The sequence below is a fragment of the Tachypleus tridentatus genome, chromosome 4, assembly GCF_004210375.1.
Source record: "Tachypleus tridentatus isolate NWPU-2018 chromosome 4, ASM421037v1, whole genome shotgun sequence".
NCBI lineage: Eukaryota > Metazoa > Arthropoda > Merostomata > Xiphosura > Limulidae > Tachypleus > Tachypleus tridentatus.
This window is the reverse complement of record NC_134828.1, coordinates 53,590,283-53,611,403: the sequence shown is the minus strand read 5'-3', so window position 1 is coordinate 53,611,403 and position 21,121 is coordinate 53,590,283. Positions and strand designations below refer to the sequence as shown.

General features: G+C 34.1%; 1 protein-coding gene across 4 annotated transcripts in view; it reads left to right on the top strand.

The window, feature by feature from the left end:
• The window catches only part of LOC143249153 (metal cation symporter ZIP8-like), a 54,985-nt gene extending 44,168 nt beyond the window's left edge, over positions 1-10,817 (top strand). For all 4 annotated transcript variants that reach the window (XM_076498564.1, XM_076498561.1, XM_076498566.1 and 1 more), the window contains 4 exons: positions 119-206; positions 7,273-7,425; positions 7,890-8,077; positions 10,364-10,817. In XM_076498564.1, coding sequence (XP_076354679.1) covers positions 119-206; positions 7,273-7,425; positions 7,890-8,077; positions 10,364-10,492 — 558 coding nt within the window. In that variant the 3' untranslated portion in view covers positions 10,493-10,817. The remainder of the gene's footprint in view (positions 1-118; positions 207-7,272; positions 7,426-7,889; positions 8,078-10,363) is intronic.
• Positions 10,818-21,121: the final 10,304 nt, after the last annotated feature.

Genomic DNA, 21,121 nt, shown 5'->3' with positions numbered 1-21,121 from the left:
TCTCTTTTCAACTGTCTTTCTTTCTATTATGTCATCCAAGATAAAAAAAAATACACGTTTTAGTAAATCACTTCTAGAAACTCGTAAGCTACAAAATAAATTATCTTAATTTATTCAGACAAGCAGCACGTCAACTACCACTTTAAATGGAAATATTTTGTCTCAACATCCTGAACCAGTTATAAAGTCTACAAGTGTATGTTGTAGTAAGTAAAACCCAGTTCTTTTTCATTTACGCTTAAGTTAATGAGTGTATTAGTTTTAGTAAATTGTTAGTTTATATCTTGGTACATTTTTACAAAGGTTTTAACTTTGTACAAGTTAAATTTAAGTTTATAATGTACGGTGTTAAGCAATTGTTAGCTTAGGGTACATTTAACAGAATATTTTACCAAGTGTGGTATAAGGAAAAATAAACAACTAATGCACGTTTCTTAGTTCTCATAAGTGATGGTTGTTGGAAAGCTAGTACTTTACTGTAAGTTTCAGCGTGCTAGTAAACAAATACGTCAGGTTCTGACGTTTCTCGACAGTCTTATCAGGTGCGTTACTAAGAATCTATCAATGTTGTGTTAGGTTTTTAATTATATAATACCTGGTGGAGGTTAATTAACAGCTATATCAGTTTCATCCAAATTTGTAGTTTACTAAATCATTGTACCCTTCGGTCTGTCAGACCTGTTAATAAGTTATTTTGTGAGGTTTATGTATGAGTTGCAAGTTTTAGACAATAAGTTAACACAAACCTTAACCTGTAAGGATAACTATGAAAAACTAGCTTAATTTTATACATTTTATATAGAACTAACAACACCAGTAAGTCTCCTCAACAAGAACGCGTGCTGTTTGTTGCTTTTGGACAAATCTTCGTTATTTAACATAAATCTACTAAAATATTTATTTATTTATTTTTGCCTGTCCAATGATTTAAGAACAGGACTGACAACAAGGATAATAAATCATGTTGTAAAATAACTATTTTAAATTATTATAAAAGAATCCTTAACCACGTAATTGCCCCCCACTAGTACAACGATAAGTCTACGGATTTGCAACGTTAAAATCAGGGGTTCGATTCTCCTCGGTGGGCTCAGCAGATAGCTCAATGTGACTTTGCTGTAAGAAAACACACACTCACCACGTAATTGACATAGTTAAGTCTTAGTGCTAATATAAGACTACAACAGAAACTGTACTTACAGAAATTAGATGTTAATCTTCAAATATTGTTTTAGGAAAGAGAAAAGGTCAATTCAAACTGAAAGAATAAAAACACATATTTGTAATGATGTATTCTCAAGACAGCTAGTATAGGTATTAAAACTTTAATTAACCTGAAGATGACCTAAGAAGGTCGAAACGTTGTTCTGTGCTTTAAGTAAAGTTTTAATACCCATACCAGCCATTTTGAGAATACATTTTTACTTCAAGTGGGTTTCTTTTCATCATGAAGGACATAGCTCTAATCTAACGAGCAGTCATTGATTATCAGTTTGATTAAGTTTCTGTTTTTAAATAAATAACAAAAACGTGTTGATATAAATAAAGCATCAACTTAAACCATTCTTTTATACTCTATGTTCACTCTTTAGAAAAGTTGTAAAAGTAATTAACTAGAGGAAGTTTTTCCATCAATAATTTCTTTGTGATAATCATTTCTGAGTCAACTCCTACAGTTTTAAACAGATATGCGGCAAACTTCGTCTAATAAAGTTCTAAGGATTTCAGACAATACATGCGTTCATTTGACTGGAATAAATTATTTCACAATTTAAGGAAACATTTGACTTATTACTTGAAGATACACTGATAGGCTAAACAAAATGTTTCGGATTTCTTTTCAGAGATCCGTAGGATATCATCAAGCGTAATAAATGCCTGGTACACATTATAAAATGAACAAAAATATCATCGTCATGCACGTATTGTTAAAGAATTAATAAAATTACAAAAACTCGACCAGTTTCAACAACCCAAACTTATCATTCTCAAGGGACTGAGTAAAGCTGTTGTTATAGTATATAGCTGAGTTTAGATTCTATCATATTTCATTATCGAACATGCTTTCTCAGTTTGAAAATATTTATATAGATTCTCTGACGTCGCAATGAAGAGAGAACTTGTGTTCTGCAGTGACTGATTGATTTTGTTTGGTTTGAACGTGTAACGCTAAAGTCGAATTTCCAACTTCTGTCAACTGAACAATACGATTTTGTTTGACCAATATAAGCACGATTACAAGAATGAGAAAAGGACTAAATATGCTGTTTGTAGTGAAATATTATCCTTTTCATTGTTAAATTCTGTTAAAATTTATTCACAGCTGGTTAAAATAGAATAAAATTAAACCAGTGAATACGAGAATAGATAGCAATGTTTAAAAATAGAAAAAAAACCAACAACTTACCAATGAAAAGGGATTTGAATCAGATCCTGTTCAAAAGAAACTACCATTGGACTGTACTGTTACAGAAATAAGGTATAATTTTATAAACTATTTAGATATTATGAAGAGTTTAATCGAGCGCTTCAAAGGACAGAAGACGATAATGGCCTAAATGTTTTCATATCAGATTTAAATAAAAACTTTTCAAAACTGTAGGGACGAACATGACATGCTAAATTCCTTGCTACTCACTGCCGCCATATTTGAAATTATATATGAGAATGTATTCTTGTGGTAATTAATTGTTGAATAATCAAATAAAAGAATATTTATTGTGAAATATATTAACATACATTTGTTCATATGATAATAGATTGAGGCAATCATGTAATTATATTTCATTATTAATTTCAGATCAGAGCAAGCTAATTACTAAGAGCACATCTGTAAACATACCTGGTAACGAGTATAGCTAATTAAATATACGTTGCTTTCGTTTATACTTATAAATTTCATCAGGATTGTCAAAATTAGGCACCTATAGATAATATGATTCATCTCGCACACTGTAGTAGATTCAGTGAAACTGATTTATTGACCAATAGAAATATGTAATTCACTTTGCTGTACTTCCCGGTTACGACCCGGGAAGACCAGGTGGTTAGGGCACTCGACTCGTAATTCCAGTCTTTGTCCCCCTCTCCAAATATGCTGGCCCATTTGGCCGTGAGGTCGTTATAATTTTACGGTCATTCCCACTATTCGGTGGTAAAATAATAGCCCAAGAGTTGGCAGTGGGTGGTGATGACTAACTGCCATTCCTCTAGTCTTACACTGCTAAATTAGATACGACTAGGGCAGATAGGCCTTGGGTAGCTTGGCCCAAAATTCAAAACAAACAAACAAACAAACAAACAATTTCCCAGTCACTCACTGTTTACAGTCTTTATTCTTAGGTTGTATATAATAATGTACTGGTTTAGAAACACCGTCGCCCGTACACTGTCAATGATAAGTAACAATAAATTGACAATAGTTAAACTTCTGTCATAAGCCATAGTTTCAGTAATTAGAATTACTTGTTTTGCTAATCATATTGATGTTTCCTAGAAAGTGCTGTTAATCATATTGAAATTATTATTAAGAAAACGTCCTCCGTTTAATTTTTTAAATTCTGCAAGTAGTACCTCCTCAACGTGGATATTGCACATCATCTAACAAGTCTCGCAATTTTTGACTTATTTGAAGTTTCTGGAGAGGAATTCCAGCATGAAACACATAGTTCTGCTTGATTTGATTTGTTTTAAATTTCGCACAGAGCTACACGAGTGTAAGAATATAGGGAAGGCAGCTAATCACTATCCACCGCCAACTCTTGGGCTACTCTTTTACTAATGAATAGTGGGATTGACCGTCACATTATAACACCCCACGGCTGAAAGGACGAGCATGTTTGGTGTGACGAGGATTCAAACCTGTGACCCTCAGATTACAAGTCGAACGCCTTAACCACTTGGCTATGCCGGGCCCATAGTTCTGTACCATTGTGATTTCCTTGCTCTACAGAGAGTATCTTCAAATAAAACTATGTCCACATGCCCATATAGTTTTTATATTTAAAGTAAAACTTTGGTGCTTATCAAAAATGTGGTGTGACATGTACAGTACAATAATTTCAGTGTTATTTATGATAGGTAAAATGTTAAGAATTATCTATAGCTGTTAATATATATTCACATCCCTTTTATTATATTGTGATGTGAAAAACCATTTTAGGCGTCAATAGTACCTGTTTTTGTTAATCACTAGACAATAGTAACATGTGCAACAGTACTGTTGTGTGCTATATTTTCAGCGTTTTACATTAATTGTTTACTGGATAGAACTGATAGTCATATTCATGGTTGCTTGAGAAAGAGCTACTAATCATATTGTTGATGCAATATTGAGAAAGTTGGAGATTAGCTAAGAATCGAGAAGTTTTGTGTTATATTAAAAATAAATTATTATGTAAAAACGGCAAACAACTTAAGAAAAATGTTTACTTGCGCCCGTGTTTCGGCGTATGTCTTTACTAAGGGTCTATGAACGTAACAGTTATCAAACAACAGTAACCGAAAACAAAATGAATAATAACATGTGAAAGGGACCAGGCATTGCACCTGTTAATTGGAAGAGCGTCTAGGTTGAAAGAAAAGTAATTCTTTATATTCTGCTGAGAAAATTGTCACTTTTCTAAAATATTTTGGTTCTATAAGGTGTCCCGTTAATTGTCCCATGTTCAGTGGTAGTTTTTGTTGTCAAGATTTCCAGTGGCACGAATGTAATTTTACGGGTAACCATTGGACAATAGAAGCTTTTTAAAGTTTGATCCTGGTTTGAATCATGCCGTCAATAGTGTTGCAGAATTTCTGATTTCTATTGACTGATAATAATAATAACTCGTTTGGTGACTGGTGGATGGTGTAAGTTGTCATGTAGAGTAATTAGTTTAGATTGTCGTTTAGAATATAGAAAAGTAACAAGTTTGTTGTTTACGATATTGGCCATGGTATCAACAAAAAGTATGAGTAAGCGTTAGTATTTTCTCGGAGTGTTGATTATTAATGAATTCCAAAAATTCCAAAAAGAAGGGAGTATATGATTCCATATACCAAAAGTATCTTCGATATATTTGTACTATCTAGTTGGTTCAAGATTATTTTCAAATTCCACTAAGTCAGAGCTGATGATTCAAAGAATTGCATAAAAGTGGAGACCACAATGACAGCAATATTACTGTCCATAGCGATGCCTTTCTTTTGTTTGTAGAGAGTTGAATCAAGTTTGAAGTAACTTTTGTTGAGAATAAATCTTATAGAATTCTGTAGGAATATCAATGGTAGTACAACAGCTGATCGATCTAAGAAGAGCTTATACTTTTTTCTATACGAATGCAAGGATATATAGAAACGACATAAAAATAAAGAGGATACTGTTCTAATTTATCTGTAAATCATCTCCGAATAACCTGTTGAGAAAGTCATTGGTGCTGTTAAAGTTTGAAGGTATTTTGTTGAGAAGGGGGTGAAGTCATTTGTCAAGCACCCATGACCCAGACATTAAAGGAAATTTGCATATGGAGATTATGGGCCTTAGGGATGTGTCAGGTTTATGATACTTGGATAATCCAACAGTTCAGGAAATTTTGAATAAGATGGCCAAAGATTACCAAGAGGTCCTATTGGTATAATGCTAATGATTTTAAGTTGCTTCAAATGTCTTTTGCATCATATTCTAGTTCTATCGTAGGGTCTTTCTTAAGAGGTTCGTGACTAGACGTATCGCCGATATGTACCTTACTTTTTTCTACATAGCTGTATCTATTCTTTATAACATAACCTTTGCATTTGTCACTCACTTTAACAAATACTTGATCGTTCGTTTTTAACTCATTGATGATTAACCATTCGTTTTCAGAAATATTAGATTTTACATGATAATTTCAAATATACATTTGAAATTCTGTCAACATTGTTTTTAGGCTTGTCGATATTCTCTTGTGCAGTAAAGAACACGCTGGGAAGCATGTGTTTTGGAAGGTCAGAAGGTACAGGAGTTAGAGTAAACTGTGATTCATCCACATTGTTATTAGAGTGAAATATGTTTATATCGGAAGAAGAATGTTTTTCTTGAATTCTTAATTTGTGGAAGCATTGGTGAAGAACGAATATCAAGGTTAACTTTCTCAGTAATTGACCCTAAATAGCAAACTTAGGACCTTTAGAGATGATAGAAATGTAGCCCTTTGGAAGTTTTAGATTATCTAGAACTATGGTCCTATTGTTCTAATCATGGTCATCAGAATTACACGTGGACCGGAGTTCCGTTTCAGTCGTATACTAGTCTATTAAATTTCTTTTATAGTCTAGTGCTACTTTATGCGTACACTTTCAACTTAATTTGGTTAGCAATGGTATAAGTTCACTGACCGAGACAATGTTTTTGTCACTTATCCAAGATATCCTGAATAGTTTTAATTAGGTGACGTGTTTAGATTTGTAGTATATGTGGCATCAATGATATCACGAACAATCACATTCAAAAATATATTTTGACGACGAAAAGATTTGCTGTTATTAGAATACATTGGGGAAGAAGTATTAGTTGAATTATGCCAGAAAGTATCAGTTGATGACATTTACATCGTCGTAAAGAAATAATCTGCGGTGAGTTTTAATAAGAGTCTGTTGTAGGTACATTATAATTAGAAGAATCAGTGAATAGATGAGAAGCTACAGAGTAATGAGTGAGAGACTTTATTAAGTGTGAGAAAAGTTAGTCAGTGCGAGATGTTTGAGTTAATGTGTCTATTCTGCTATTCAGTTACCCGATCGATCAGCTTTAGAATTCTACAAGTAAGTTAGGCCTACATTCGTTTCATTGTTTATATTGAAAAGTTAGTGTTTTCAAAAATTAGGTCTACAATTGAACGTGGTTGAATAAACATTTGTTGAAGAAATAAACTAAATCTTCATCGTTACATTGACTGGACTTGGCATCATTTATGTCAAAAAGTCCAAAAGAACCCGTCCAACATTAGAATCCATTACAACAAAACCTGTACAAACTTGGGTTATTTTGTTTAGAAAACAATATTCCTTAAGACGCCTAATTCACATAGCCATCAATAAGAATTTGTATGGTTAGTTAGGTAATAATGTTTCAAATGTCAGTCATAAATTGTTTATTTAAAAGTTTTGGAATTCAACTATTTCACCCAGGATGGTTTTTATGTAAAATAAAAAGAAGCGTTGTAAGTACAGTACAAGATAGTTCAACAGAGTATTGAAAGTCTTTATTTTATACCAGTTATGTTAACCAACGTTGTTTTTCTCCATACACAGATCTTACTTCTTTAGCACTAGTGATAGTCTTGGGAGATGCTGTTCATAACCTAGCAGACGGATTAGCCATAGGCGCAGCATTTTCTGGGAACTTAAAAGGAGGACTCTCTACTTCGTTAGCAGTGCTCTGTCACGAGCTCCCTCATGAATTTGGTATGTTATGCTGTTCAATATAAAATGCCTACAGCGTATTTATCCAGGTCTAAAACGTTGCAAATATGCATTTGTTAACTATTGCCAATAACGGTCCTATCCATATAGAATTGCACTATGCGATGATTTCGAAAGTCATGATAGACACTTGCTCCATCGTTTAACAATGATTACAAAAAATTATTACAAGTTAAAAGCATCTGTGTTGTCCCTGGTTACAGATAAGCCTGTTTCCACTGCATATTGTGAATTTAATATTATTGGTTTAACGTCACTTGTCTATAATTCTGTATTATAATATTCTGGTTATTATAAAACTTTTTTAATTGAAAGGGGTATTTTAAATTTTTTTACTGAATCCATTGGCAAACTGAGATAATGTCTTGTTGCAACTTACGTTTGAATAATATTACTATATGTATATATATTACCACATTATTTATTATTAATCTGATTTTATCTAGGGGATTTTGTAGTCCTATTATCTACTGGACTGAGCTTCAAAAAAGCCTTATTGTTAAATTTTCTGTCGGCGCTGACGTGTTTCATAGGATTGTATATTGGAATTGAACTTGGAGAGGATGAAGTTGCCAGGAGTTGGATACTGACTGTTACTGCTGGCATCTTTCTCTACGTTGCTCTTGGCGATATGGTAAGCACAAATGGCTATACCAAAAGTAATCTATTAAATGGCATTGTTGGTATGGCTGTAAGCTGCTGAATGTGAAATATTCTAGTTAAAGCTGTTATAGCTTGAAATGAATGCTAACTATTATTCCTTGATGGTATGATAAGAATAACCAGCTATACTATAAGTTGGGTAACTAGTTTTAGCGATATTTGTGTTCAATATAAGCATAGGCATAAAAGTGGAATGAAACTGTTGGTTATAAATTAGTCTGGTTATATTTCCATTACGCCTCGAAACTAACAACACAAACACCAAACCTAGCATATTCATTATAGCCTTCTTTACAAACGTTATTATTTTTACGTCTTACTAAAACTAAAAACAATTTAATTCTACTGTCAAGTTTTTGAGACTGGAGTATGTTAGATGAGGATCCTCTGTGCCTCAACCTTCTTTAATAATACTGATTAGCAGTAACCCTACATTTATACTTAATGTAATAACATGAACTAAATTTGCAGATCGTACTCATTGCTGGTATAACGTTGTTAACCTTGATTATTTTTTAAATATGATTTTGAATCGAATGTTCGAGTGGTTATTTGAACTTAATACATCAAACATTTATTTTGCATAATAATTAGAGATAATTTAAATCCCCAAGCCAATGTGAGATTCCTGATTTATCCGAGCTCTATGAATATTGAGGCTAGAATAAATTTATTATTGCCTTTTAGAATTATTACTTAACTTGACTTTTGTTGTAAAATATTATTTATAGATGGCAGCACATATGCATCATCTAACGACTCGTATAAGTGTATGTGTGTGATATAATTAAACACATGCACACATTTAAATTTGAATCCTTTATTTTCCTTCCTAACTGTTCTTTATTTTACTGAATTTCTAGCATCACAGATGTACCTCAAGGGTACTGTGTATAAATCGAAAGAAACATTAAAGTTATTTCACAAAAAACTCAAATATACATGAAAGCGCATAATTGTTTGTTTGTTTGTTTTTGAATTTCGCGCAAAGCTATTCGAGGGCTATCTGCGCTAGCCGTCCCTAATTTAGCAATGAGAGACTAGAGAGAAGGCAGCTTGTCATCACCACCCACCGCCAACTCTTGGGCTACTCTTTTACCAACGAATATTAGGATTGACCGTCACATTATAATGCCCCCACGGCTGAAAAGGCGAGCATGTTTGGTGCAACCAGGATTCGAACCCGCGACCCTCGGATTTCGAGTCGAACACCTTAACACGTTTGGCCATGCCGAGCCAGAAAGCGCATAAAGCCACATATTTGTTCGCTACCAAATCTTATCGTTTCATGCCTCGGGTAGTTTCTATGTTTTGTACATGGAATGATTATACTAAGGCAGATATTTTCAATTGAATTATTCTTGTAATTCTAAATACATCAAATGTTGTGATCTACATGGTGGCACAGCGATAATCCTATAGGTTTGCGACACTAAAAATTGTGTTTCTATATATACCCGTAGTGAGCAGATTACAGATAGCTTATCATGTAGCTTTACGCTTAACAACCAATATATGTGATACAGAAGAGTAGCCAGTTATGCTACGAAACCGGTATAATGAAGAAAAAATTTGTAAAAGCGAAACCATTAATGTTTTGTTATGCATATCAATCTTGAAGTGAAACTTTTAACTGTGTGTGTGTGTCTTTACACATATATTCATCTATAATATAATTAGTTGACGGACATACACACAAACACTACTGAAGTGTTAACTATGAACCTTCTTTTAAGTTTTTTTTGTTTTTGTTTTTACGAACACGAGATGAATTTCCTTTAATAAAATATTGATAATTAAATTTTCATTGTACTTCTCCATGAGTGTGTGTCGGCTTTGCCATTTATTACTGATTTATTATCACAAAACGTTTAACTGTGTAAAAGCACTTTTTAGCTTCTTCTGAATAAAATATATATTCTAATTAAATATTCATGAAAGTCAAAATAAAAAAAATATCGAAGTGTTTCAAAAGCAAAATCTTTTTAGTTCTTCTAGTTTTTAATGTTTAACAGTTGTATTTAGTGAATTAAAATAAACAAATGTTTAATGTAACAAGAGTGTATGCTAAGAAAGCTTAATGTGTCTACATATATTCATCTTGTTGTATATCGATAAAAAAATGAACAAACAAATCATAGGATTATTATAAATATGTCATGTGTAAGCTTATACAGTTATACTTGTCTTTTTATATTAAGTTTTCTAAACCAGAATTAATAATGGAATAATTCTTTATTTTTTTTACCATTAACAGTTACCTGAATTAAAGCAGAAGAAAGGAGACAACCAAATGAAGATGATATTGGTGAAAAATGTCGGTGTGCTGATGGGCTTTTTATTTATGATTCTTATTGCGATTTTTGAAGAAAGATTTGCTCTTTAGTGTACACGTTTAAAACTGATAGTCGTAAACAAGGGTTTAGACAGGCTTAGACTTCGTATTTCAAAACCAAAATTTCTCGGTGGTAAACTATACGATTAATGAGAACTTTCACACAGAGACGAAATTTGAGGGATTGTGGCGATAGCCAACATGATGAACTGCATGATGAAAATAGGGGTAAGCTGTAGTTGTTATAAATAAACGTAATTTTACATTTAAAAGACTATTTTTGCAAGTGAGGTCAATATCGTTATTATACTTAAGCAGGATTTCGCCTATACATGTATAGAAGACGATACAATAAAGTATGATGTTATGAACTAGACCTAAGTTGCAGTTGTTATAAATGTGTGTGTGTGTGTGTTTTCTTATAGCAAAGCCACATCGGGCTATCTGCTGAGCCCACCGAGTGGAATCGAACCCCTGATTTTAGCGTTGTAAATCAAAAGACATACCGTTGTACTAACGGCGGGCTTGTTATAAATAAAAGTAATTTGTCGTGTGAAACCAATACTGTCTGTTAACCTGTGTGCGAAAAAACTGTTCGATACTGCATGTGAAGAAAGCTGACAGATGTTTCTATGTGTGTGTGTGTTTCTTTACAGAATTTTCATACAAAATTGCATAAGAACTGCTGCGAACTGTGTCGTTCTTAACGGCACTGGTAAGCTATGGAGTGGGCAGTCAGTAAATAGCATCAACTAAAAACCTTTTGACTGCTCTTACCTGACTTAAAAAGAGGGTTTTAACTGTCACTCTTACAGTACACTATTGGCCTAAAAGTAACGGATCGGTTTTGCGATATAAGGACGCGGATTTCAATTTCCATACTTATAGCCGGGTTAGGTGGGTCACTAGGTAACGGCCACCCAAAATAATTATGTGATTCAACTGAGCTAAGATGGGTTGAAACATTTGCTATTTAAACACTTCGTAGTGAACTTGTATAATTTCAAGTGTTATAACAGTTTACTGTATAAAAATTTAATTCAATAACTATAACATGCATTTTAGTGGGCCCGGCATGGCCAAGCGTATTAAGGTGTGCGACTCGTAATCTGAGGGCCGCGGGTTCGCATCCCGGTCGCGCCAAACATGCTCGCCCTTTCAGCCGTGGGGGCGTTATAAGTAACGGCCAATCCCACTATTCGTTGGTAAAAGAATAGCCCAAGAGTTGGCGGTGGGTGGTGATGACTAGCTGCCTTCCCTTTAGTCTTACACTGCTAAATTAGGGACGGCTAGCACAGATAGCCCTCGAGTAGCTTTGTGCGAATTTAAAAAAAACAACAACAAAAAAGCATTTTAGTGATCGATGGTTTATTCAAATGAATAAAACTTTATAAATTTATAAGACCTACGCATCTTCGTTTACAATAAATGCAATAGAATTAAGAGTATGTTTTACCTTATTTTAATTGAATCTACCCGTGGGACAGCAGTAAGTTTGTGGACTTACAACGCTACAATATTTTATTTGACTCCCTGCAAAGGACAAACAAGATGGCCTGGCCTAGCACGGGCAGGAGATTAGAGTGCTTGACTCGCATTGTGCAGGTTGCAGGTTTAAACCCCATTTCACTAAATATGTTTATCCTTTCAACTCTGATGGCATTCTAATGTGACGATCAATCCCACTATTCGTTGGTAAAAGAGTACTTCAAGAGTTTATGGTGTGTGATGATGACTAGCTGATTTCCCTCTAGCCTTTCACGACTAGATTAGGGACGACTAACGTAGATAGCCAAGGTAGCCTTCGTGTAGCTTTGCATGAAATTCAGAACAAACTAAACAATTTTAATATAAATGGTATTGATAAATTTTATTTATTCTATTCAAACTTTTATTCTAATGTTGTTGTAAGTATTACGTTACATACACAGTTTGGGAACTAGTTGCTATTCTGGTATCCTTTTGTACTATAATCACATAACGTAGAGACAGCAAAGGACAATTTGGTATCAATAAATATGTCTCAAAATTAAAGTCTCTCACATTTATTACATCAATACTCATAAACGCAAGAGTTCTGATCTCATTATACATTATTTTATTGACATCATTTGTCTGGTCAAGTGACCTATAACAATAACAATAACCTATAAAAATTGCCAATTTGAAATGGTTCAACCTTTAAAATCCTTGATTGTAATCAATATAGATTCAAATTCTTGAGTATAATTTTCATTTCTTCAGTTTATAAAAGTTATAGTTCGTTCATTATGTAAAGATCCAACCCATTCCCTCTTTTACAAAGTCTACCATTGTGTTAACGCTTGCAAACTGAACACTATGATTCTCATACTTACCTAGTCCAACATTTTTTCTAAGTGTACTACTTTTCTATCTTGTTTCTCTTATTTCTGGTTTTAACATGTTAATGTATCTCTAGAATCATCTGCTGTTTTCTTCCTCTAATAACACAAACTTTTCCAAATGTACCTCTAGTCTCATCTGCTGTTTTCTTCCCCTAATAACACAACTTTTATCAAATGTACCTCTAGCCTTATCTGCTGTTTTCTTCCTCTAATGACACAAATTTTTCCCACTCTACATCAAGCCTCATTTCAAATAAACAAGCCTCTGGAAGTTCCGTGTATTATAGATTCTTACTGAAAGTCGCGGTCAAACTCATAACTTTAAAACATAAGTCAAGCATAGTATCAATTTCACCCAAAAGAGTCCACCACATTTAATTGTTTCAAATCTATCTATAATTACTTTGACATTTTACCAATTTTTGTTCTCTAATATTCAATCCACCAAATAATTCTGCTATATTTATCTAAAATAAAATATAACAATAAACTTCCCATCTTAACTAATATTGACAGTTATATAACAACCTCTTGTTACACGTAATTAATTGCTATTTTATATAATTTACTAACGTAACAACTAATAAATAAAAATAGAAACAATAGATTTAATTCTTAAATAAATTCTGGTTCTTATTTATCTAGCGATTGTGCTTCTCTTTATTTCAATTTCATGCTTAATAACATAAAACAAGTGGCCTATACGTAACCTAGTAATAACCAATTATGAAGTTAGTACTAATACCAAAAAAAACAAAAAACAAAACCAAAAACAATAACTGTAACGCCTAACAGTCTATATCAAGCGTAATGTTATCAGTTGGAAAATCGTAAATAAGCTTATTAATACGACTACTTTAACTTTTAGTAATACTAAAATAAATGTTTATCTTTATTTAGAAGACTGTTATAATCTAAAAATATTTCGAATTTTTCTGCCTCGAATCTCAGAAAGATTGCGTTTACTACTCTCATGTACTCTGCTTCAACTTTCAAAAGATGTCTTTGAAACCTAACTGGTTATCGTTTCTAGTACAGTTTTATAACTTGCTAAATATGACTTTGAGAAGGTGAAGAAACAGTTTATGATCTTCGAAAAAATATCGCTATGAGAAAGAAAGAAAATAATGAGCGCTATTAGAAATAGCAACACCGCTAACAAAAACGTGAAGTGTCGACGTATATTCTCGAAAGAACCTCAAGAAAGAAAATAAAAAATGTTTATGCTATTTTCGCTAGAATGTCCTTATGTTATACCATTTTATTAAAATCACTTTTTCAACAACAAAGTTAACGTTTTAATACTTTTTATTGTAAATATCAACTAATCCCTCTTGCTATTACGGTTTGCAATTTTTAATTTTGGTTTACAACAACAACAGCAGGACGAGTTACATATTTTAGAAGGACTTTCTGGTGGTGAGATATTGTTTTTATGTCTTGTAAATGTTGATTCAGCATCGATACATTACTCACCAAACTATTTAATTGCTTCACTCGCGTTACATACTTCTTGACCAAAATGCCAATTCTGACCCAGAAAGCCGGACTTCTCCACTTTGATTGTTGGCACTAATGGAAGAAGAGAAAAAGAAAGCTCTTTATTCTACTAATAATACACCAGACAAGGTTATTAACGCTGAGGTTGTCAACATAAGGCTAGTTACGCCTGTAAATGTACCTCCTCAGTCAAGCCTAAGAGCTGTATGATGAACTCGGGGAGAGTTATCTAAGCACCTTAATTTTGTTGAACAAGTTCTAACGATATTTTTATGGGAAACACAGAACGTTCCTTAGCTTCTAGATAGAGTTTTGGCACCGATTCAAGTAAGGTTTAGTTTGCTCATTTTGCTGTTATGTCAAAGTGAGTATTGGAGCTCTGAGACCACAAGAGTTATGACATCTGTAATGGCCATAACAAACAGCATAGCCAGCCATTGAATCAACTATCTAACACATCTTCATGCCATGATAGAGGGAGAATAGCTCTCTATGACTTACAACAGGGCCATACATTCACTCAAGTCTAACTAGACTAGCTTTAAGTCCCGATTAGCCGCGCTTGTTGAACACACAACACCAGAATCTACAAACCCTGGCGGTTGCTCATTCACAGCGTAATCGACCACGCCTCAGTGCTTCGCGACTAAGGAGACAACTCGTGTCGCCTGAATTCCCCTTGTTATCGCGAGCTCGTGCACACGGTCAAATTTCACGGCCAACAGTGTACACGGACTTTTCTGCTCGCGTATCAAACTCGTACGCACCCGATTCCCACCACAACTCGAGCTAAATGATTCTTTTCCTTTGTCATGCAAGTGAGGTTAGCTTTATTCTCCATCCTCACCTAATTAGAGTAGTTAGTCTCCTGATACCATAGCAAAGTTAAACGTTGTTGTCGAATGACCACGAGTCTTATCGTAAAGCTATAATGGCATCGGTTTCGTTCTGGTTGGAGTTTTCTAGCTAACATTGTATCAATACCTTTATCAAAACAGTTTCCGTAATGACACTGTTGTTGAAGCAATAGTTATATTACAATAATAACTTGTATAAAAGAATGTAAACCTTTATTTCTATTTGTAGTAATTGAAATATTCATACAATTATGATTAATTTATTATAAATATTAAGTATCCAAACTGCGATGTTCAACTATTGTAAAATATGTTCAATGATAATATACAAACATGTTAGTAGTTCTTGTATTTTGACGTATTACCTTACTTACTGTCACTTTAGAAAACAAACTAAATACCCTTGTTACCTGATAAATATTCTAAAGTTAGTATTAAAGAAATGAAAAGAGGATATTTATCTTTCACACTTTATTAGGGATGGACGTAGCATAATAGTTAGCGCACTAGAACAACGAATCCGAAAGTTTCCTGTTCGCAACCCGATTCCACTGAAAACGAGGTCTTGGCGTTAAAATACCGCTATTCTGTCAGAAATGAAAAACCAAAGAGGTGGCAGTTGGTGCTACTGCTACTTGCCTTACTTCTAGCCTGTCACTGCAAACTTAGGAACTGCTGTGTGCAAAAACACTTGTGTAGCTATGCACGAAACTTTTGAAATAAATAAAACGTGAGCTATTACAACAATAATCCAAACCATTTAACATCCCTATATTGTCTAAAACTACAAAATATATTCTGTTTAAATAATAAAGTAAAGTTAGGTTTGTAATAGTATCTGTTTAATTTGGTTTGAATTTCACGCAAAGCTACACGATGGCTATCTGCGATAGTTGTCCCTAATATAGCAGTGTACGACCAGAGTAAAGGCAGCTAGTGAATATTACCTACCGCCAACTCTTAGGCTGCTCTTTTGCCAACGAATAGTGAAAATTGACTGTCACATTATAACGTCACACAAGTGAAAGGAACAAGTATGCTGGGAGGGACGGAAATAAGAACTCGTAAACCTCAAATTGCAATTGGAGCGTCTTTACCATTTAGCTATGGCAGGCCAATATATTGAAAAAAACCAACACAGTTACTCATTTTTCGTACTTTATTAACGCTTGTATGTCTTACATGTTTCGTGTACATGGTAATGTACACAGTGATAGCCTATGATTTTCATTTACGTGTTTACAGAAGTTTGTATTTTTACTTAGTATCAAGAAAATTTAATGACTGTGCAAATCTTAATATATGGAACTTCCTCCAAAGTTTAGGGAACAAATTAAGTCATGCTAGAGCTAGTTATTGGATCTGTTAAAATGAGTTGGTTAGTGAGTTTATTATTCGATTAATGAAATTTCAGTTAGTCATATCATGTGTGTCTGAAGCCAATTATATCAGTGCTGTGAATATTGAGTTATTTTGTGCTTCGACGAAGAAACACATACGAAATTAGCAAGTAAATTGAATTTATCTTAGTTGTAGTTTATTTGTGAACTATCATTCGTTTTATTGAACGATATAAAAGACATTCTCTGGCGGGATAGCATAGCGATAAGTCTACGGATTTACAACGATAAAATCAGGGGCTACATTCCCCTCGATGGACACAGCAGATAGCCCGATGTGGCTTTGCTATAAGAAAACACGATATATGAGAAGCCAGTCAACAGCAGAACGCATTACAAACCCAGTGCCAAGGTAAAATAAAACACACTTTATACTCCAAAATTCAAGGTAACGCGTGCTCGAAACGAGATTAGAAAACTCTATGGAAATTAGAAAGCAGTGTAAGGAAGAAAAACATATAGAAAATAAGATAAAAAAGATATAAAATTGAAAGAGCATCAAGAAAAAAAATTAGAATACATTAACTTAACAGAGAAATTACAAAATGAGAGTTTGTTTGTTTGTTTTGAATTTCGCACAAAGCTACTTGAGGGCTATCTGTGCTAGCCGTCCCTAATTTAGCAGTGTAAGACTACAGGGAAGGCAGCTAGCCATCACATCGCCAACTCTTGGGGTACTTTTTTACCAACGAATAGTGAGATTGATCGTCATATTATCACGCCCTCACGGCTGAAAGGACGAGCATGTTTGGTGCGACCCGGATTCGAACCCGCGACCCTCGAATTATGAGTCGAACACCTTGACACACTTGCCCATGCCGGGCCCACAAAATGAGAGACATACAAATTATGAATAAAAAGCAATTTGATCGAAAAGATCGGGAAAGTCATAGGAAATGTGCCAAAGAGCATCAACAAAGTAAAAACAAACAAAACTGACATCAACGAAGTTAAAAAAGGGAAGTACTGAAGGATTACAACAACAAAACTGAATGTCCAAACGGACATAGATGTCAGGATAAAACATTTAGAAACTGATTTGGCAAATGCAAGAATCAAATCAGCCAACATTTTTCTCTCCTTCTCTGCATCCATTGAAGAATTTCAACTTTGATCACTGTTAACAATGTTATATAAAGTAGACGAACTCAACTAGTGTACACCTGTTTTCAGTACTTTTGCATCTACGTCACTACTTTTACAAGTTACAGAACTTAGCAGGCCAATTCAACAACATTACTTAATCCGAAAATCAACAATCTACAAATAAAAGTTGTAATAAGAGGCAAATCAGGTTCGGTTTGAAATAATTTCCAAAGCGAATGGATGGAAGAGTGAACAATAAGCAGTTTATGTTGTTTCTTACTTAAAAATGACTAGCTTTAACAATATTAAGCAACCTTCCAACAGAAAGCCATTAAAGATATTGGGCGTTGAGGATCGTGTTGTTAAAGAGATTTGGAATGCTACATCAGAAGAAAATTGTTTAAAAGATAGGCGGTGATCTTCGTAAAAGACTTCACTTGAATCTTCAGTCAACGTTTTGAAGAGCATAAAGTTTTGTCTTTCACAATATCACAGAGGAATGGATCACTAGCGGATTCTCTCAACCATTTACGTGGAGAGAATTACCTTATTGACAAGATAGCAAGTGACAATAAAGTACTAAAGGTCATCACATATTGTAAAATAGACTACGAAGATAAAGCTTATCAAAATAAGTAGTAACTGTACAGTTTAAGGACAATAAATAAATAAAAATATTTTTAAAGATAAATAACACACGCGAAGTCTAGATTTGATAGACGTGCCAGTAATTATGTTTTTCAAGAGTTTTATTGTATTACATAATGTTTGCATCTTAATATAGATTTTGGTTAAAGTTTAAGATTTTTCTTTAGGAAGCCCTACACGAAATTCCTGTAACCGTTCACCATTTTTACAATATTTCTAGATGAAATAAAACATAAAATGTCTACATCCAATTAATAAGATAAATAGGATTGTCTTCAAATTCATTAACGGCGTCTATAGTTGTCAACCTTTTTATTTGAAGAAGTCTTTCAAACTTCAGAAATTCCAACTTATTTGATTCTTCTGCAAAAAACTTAAAGAAATTGTTTAAATGTGACCACCAGCATTTCAACTAAAAGTTCTTTTAACACGCTTCAATGAAAATGAATTTGATATATTAGTCCTTCTGTTAAGAGTTCTTTCCACAATAAATTTTCGGACAAGTGTCCTGACGAATAACGATTATTGAGCTGGTATTCTTTGGTAGAATCCACAAATGGTTATTACACACATTCAGTATTTTAAAAGAAATATTTCTCTAAGGCGTGTCTACATCTGTTTGACTGCAACCTTTTATTTGTGAATAAAATATATGTATGATAAGAGATTAAAACACTATTCACTTAGAATTTCATACATTAAAACCATATTGGGTCGTGTAGGCTTGATGGTTAGAGCACTCGACTGGTTCCAATTATATCAACGAACATGGTTGTTCTTTCAACTGTGCGCATTATGATGTAACAGTGAATCCCACTATACGATTAAAGTAACCGAAGAGCTGGTGGTGTATGGTGGGGTGTTTCATGACAGTATATTTAGTCTGTTGCTACTGAATTAGTGACTGTTTGAGTAGCTTGAGGCGAAATTCAATAAAACAAAGCAAACAAAGATCCTTTAGTCCACATATTGTCTGTGATCTATATTCAATTACAAATATTGCGGTGAGTCTGTAAGAGAACCCAAGCATTCAATACGTACAACCAACAGTTTATGTTGAATTCCTTTTTAAGAATCCAGTAACAGTGCCTGCACTCGTCAGGGTTTCGTCTGAGAAGTATCTTACAGAAATTCATGTGTATGATGTTTCGTCTGGAAGCGATTTATTTCTGATTATAAGATATCTCCAAATGACCCAAAACAGAATGACTAAAACAAAATAATGTTTAGTTTTCGTACCTTCCTTAGAAAGATCCAATATATAATGTGTACATTCTAATAATTTTCCGCTCACCATTGGTCTCTACACAAAGTTTGCAAACGATATATATACAACAGTCCAATGTTTAGTTTACGAGCCTTTTAAGAAAACATTTGAAATACAATATGAACACTGAGTAAAACGAAAGAAAAATCTTGTAACGTTTCATTGTGAAGGGGTTTTCATTGCACAGCTTCGTTTAGTTTTTCGAGCTCTGCCTTTGCAGCAAATCATTATTTTTCATTATTAAGAAACGGCTCGCAACAATGGGCTTAAACGTCGCAGCTTTAATTAATTAAAAAGATATTTCCTCTGTAAGTTAATCGCGTTATCAAATTTAAAGTTATAATTTTGTTTATGATTTTTAGAGAAACTCTCAGGGATACCTATTTACAATAAGTAATCTGGACAGAAAGTTGGCTTAAAACTTCCAACACAGTGCTTAACACCTATAAACAAACCGTTTTTTAGCCTTCTTCACGTGATGCACACGCTGTCTATACGTTTCGGCTACGATATTACTTCCATATAAAGACAGTTATCGATCGACGTTTCAGCTTCAGAACATAAAATATACTCCCAATTAAATTTTATATAACAAGTTTTCTACACAAAAACGCGCGCAGAATGGTCAGAACCGAAAAATAATTCAACCTCTAGTTACTCGTTTTTTATAGAAATATTATACAGAATTTTGTATAGTTACTGGTTTACTGTACTACGAGGTCTGTTCAAAAAATACGCAGACTGTTTGAATTGCGTGGCTCCAGTTGGTTCCAGGGGAATCCGCTTGGTGTTGCTACGTTTGCACAGATCAGCTGATTACGACGCCATTTCCCGATTGCAGATATCTTCATTTGTGTATTAGTTACGCGGTTTTAAGTGAAATGCGATTTTTTCGTTTGGCGGATTTCAGAATGAATGACCTGAAGGAGCAACGACTTGTTGTGAAATTTTGTGTTAAACTTGGAAAATCTGCGACTGAAACTTTTGCTATGCTTAACACGGCTTACGGTGATGTTGCTATGATCGTACGGCATGTTTCAAGTGGCATGAACGTTTTAAGAATGGTCGACAGTCCATTGAAGATGATGAGCGTCCTGGACGTCCTTCCACGTCAACTGACGACCCACACGTCGACAAAATCAACACCCTGGTGCGGGCAAATCGACGTCTGACTGTCAGGGAGCTTGCTGAAGAGTGTGGGATATCAGTTGGTTCTTGTTACGAGATTTTGACCGAAAAATTGAAGATGCACCGCGTTGCTGCAAAATTTGTGCCTCAGAACTGTTGAGTTTTTGGCCAAACACTCGATCACTGTTATTCCCCACCCCACCTTACTCACCTGACCTTGATCCTTGCGATTTTTTCTTGTTCCCCAAACTCAAAAGACCCTTGAAAGGAAGAAGATTTGAGACGATTCCCGAGATTAAGCCAAATGCGACGAAGGAGCTGGAGAACATTACAAAAGAAGCGTATCAGGACTGTTTAAACAAGTGGAAACACCGTTGGGATAAGTGTGTGCGTTGGGGAGGAGAGTACTTTGAAGGGGTCCCAGACTT